The sequence below is a fragment of the Mastomys coucha genome, unplaced genomic scaffold (genome assembly GCF_008632895.1).
Source record: "Mastomys coucha isolate ucsf_1 unplaced genomic scaffold, UCSF_Mcou_1 pScaffold21, whole genome shotgun sequence".
NCBI classification, from domain to species: Eukaryota; Metazoa; Chordata; class Mammalia; order Rodentia; family Muridae; genus Mastomys; species Mastomys coucha.
In genome coordinates this window covers 160,785,432-160,786,455 of record NW_022196904.1, presented here as the reverse complement: position 1 = coordinate 160,786,455, position 1,024 = coordinate 160,785,432, and the positions used below count along the sequence as shown (strand labels likewise).

Here is a 1,024-nt window from a genome sequence, read left to right as displayed (position 1 = left end):
GGGGGGCAGGGAACGATTCCTTTTGTTTTCACCCTGGAAGCCAGGAGGGGCCTCAGGCCCTCACTGTGGTCCAGGGTTCCCAGGGGTGAATCTAAAGTGCCTTTGTGGGTGTGCTTGTTCAGCGAGACTTGAGACAGAAGGGGAGGCTGTCAGTCCTGCAAGCTCCTGATCAGAGCACTGGGCCATTATCCAAAGCATTCAAAAAGTGCAAATGGCAGGTTCTGCTAGATTCTTTCTCACTTTGAGTCCAGAAGCCTCTTGAGGATTTCCCATCAGATCATCCCAACTCCCAAGACCACAGGTTCAGATCTGGGAAGAGACCACAAACAGGAAAAATAAATAAGTCACTGGCTAGAACATATAGAACCTCTCAAAGTAGACTGGAGAGAGAAACCACCTTAAAATAATAGTAATCTATGTATTGGTACCAGCATGGTTCAAAGCCTTTCATGATAATACTCTCTACTATTTGCCCAGTCTAAGTTTCTCTCCAGCACTACTTTAGGACCCCTCCCCAACACCCACTCTATGGACCACAGACAGCTATACTATAAGGAGACACTTCATAGGGTGTCGGATGCCCTCCCGGAGTTACAGGCAGTAGTGAGAGAGACAATGGGAACTGAACTTGGGTCCTCTGCAAGAACTGCAAGCCCTCTTAACCACCGAGCTATCTCCAGGCCCTTTACTTCTGTTTTTAAAGGCTCTGGCAGTTCCAACAAGCTGACTTACTCTAGGACTACTCCTAGATGGCAGCTCCCTCATCTCTTGGTCCATATGTCATATCTGCTTGGATAGGCTACAGGACCCATGGCTACAGGACCCATGGCTACAGGGCCCATGGCTACAGGACCCATGGCTACAGGGCCCATGGCTACAGGGCCCATGGCTACAGGACCCATGCTAGTCTAGAGGTTGCCATGCGCCTTACAGATGTAATTAATGGGTAGTCTTAGGTAAATTCTACATAGCTTATATTCCAAACTATAGCTTCCTCCTCCTCCTCCTCCTCCTCCTCCTCCTC

The 1,024-nt window shown here is 49.1% G+C and overlaps 1 protein-coding gene across 1 annotated transcript in view; it reads right to left on the bottom strand.

The window, feature by feature from the left end:
* Pdcd1lg2 (programmed cell death 1 ligand 2) overlaps positions 1–1,024 on the bottom strand; it is a 52,054-nt gene continuing 51,030 nt past the window's right edge. The window contains exon 6 of the mRNA XM_031390059.1: positions 1–309. Within this exon, the coding sequence (XP_031245919.1) occupies positions 273–309 (37 nt within the window). The 3' untranslated portion in view covers positions 1–272. The remainder of the gene's footprint in view (positions 310–1,024) is intronic.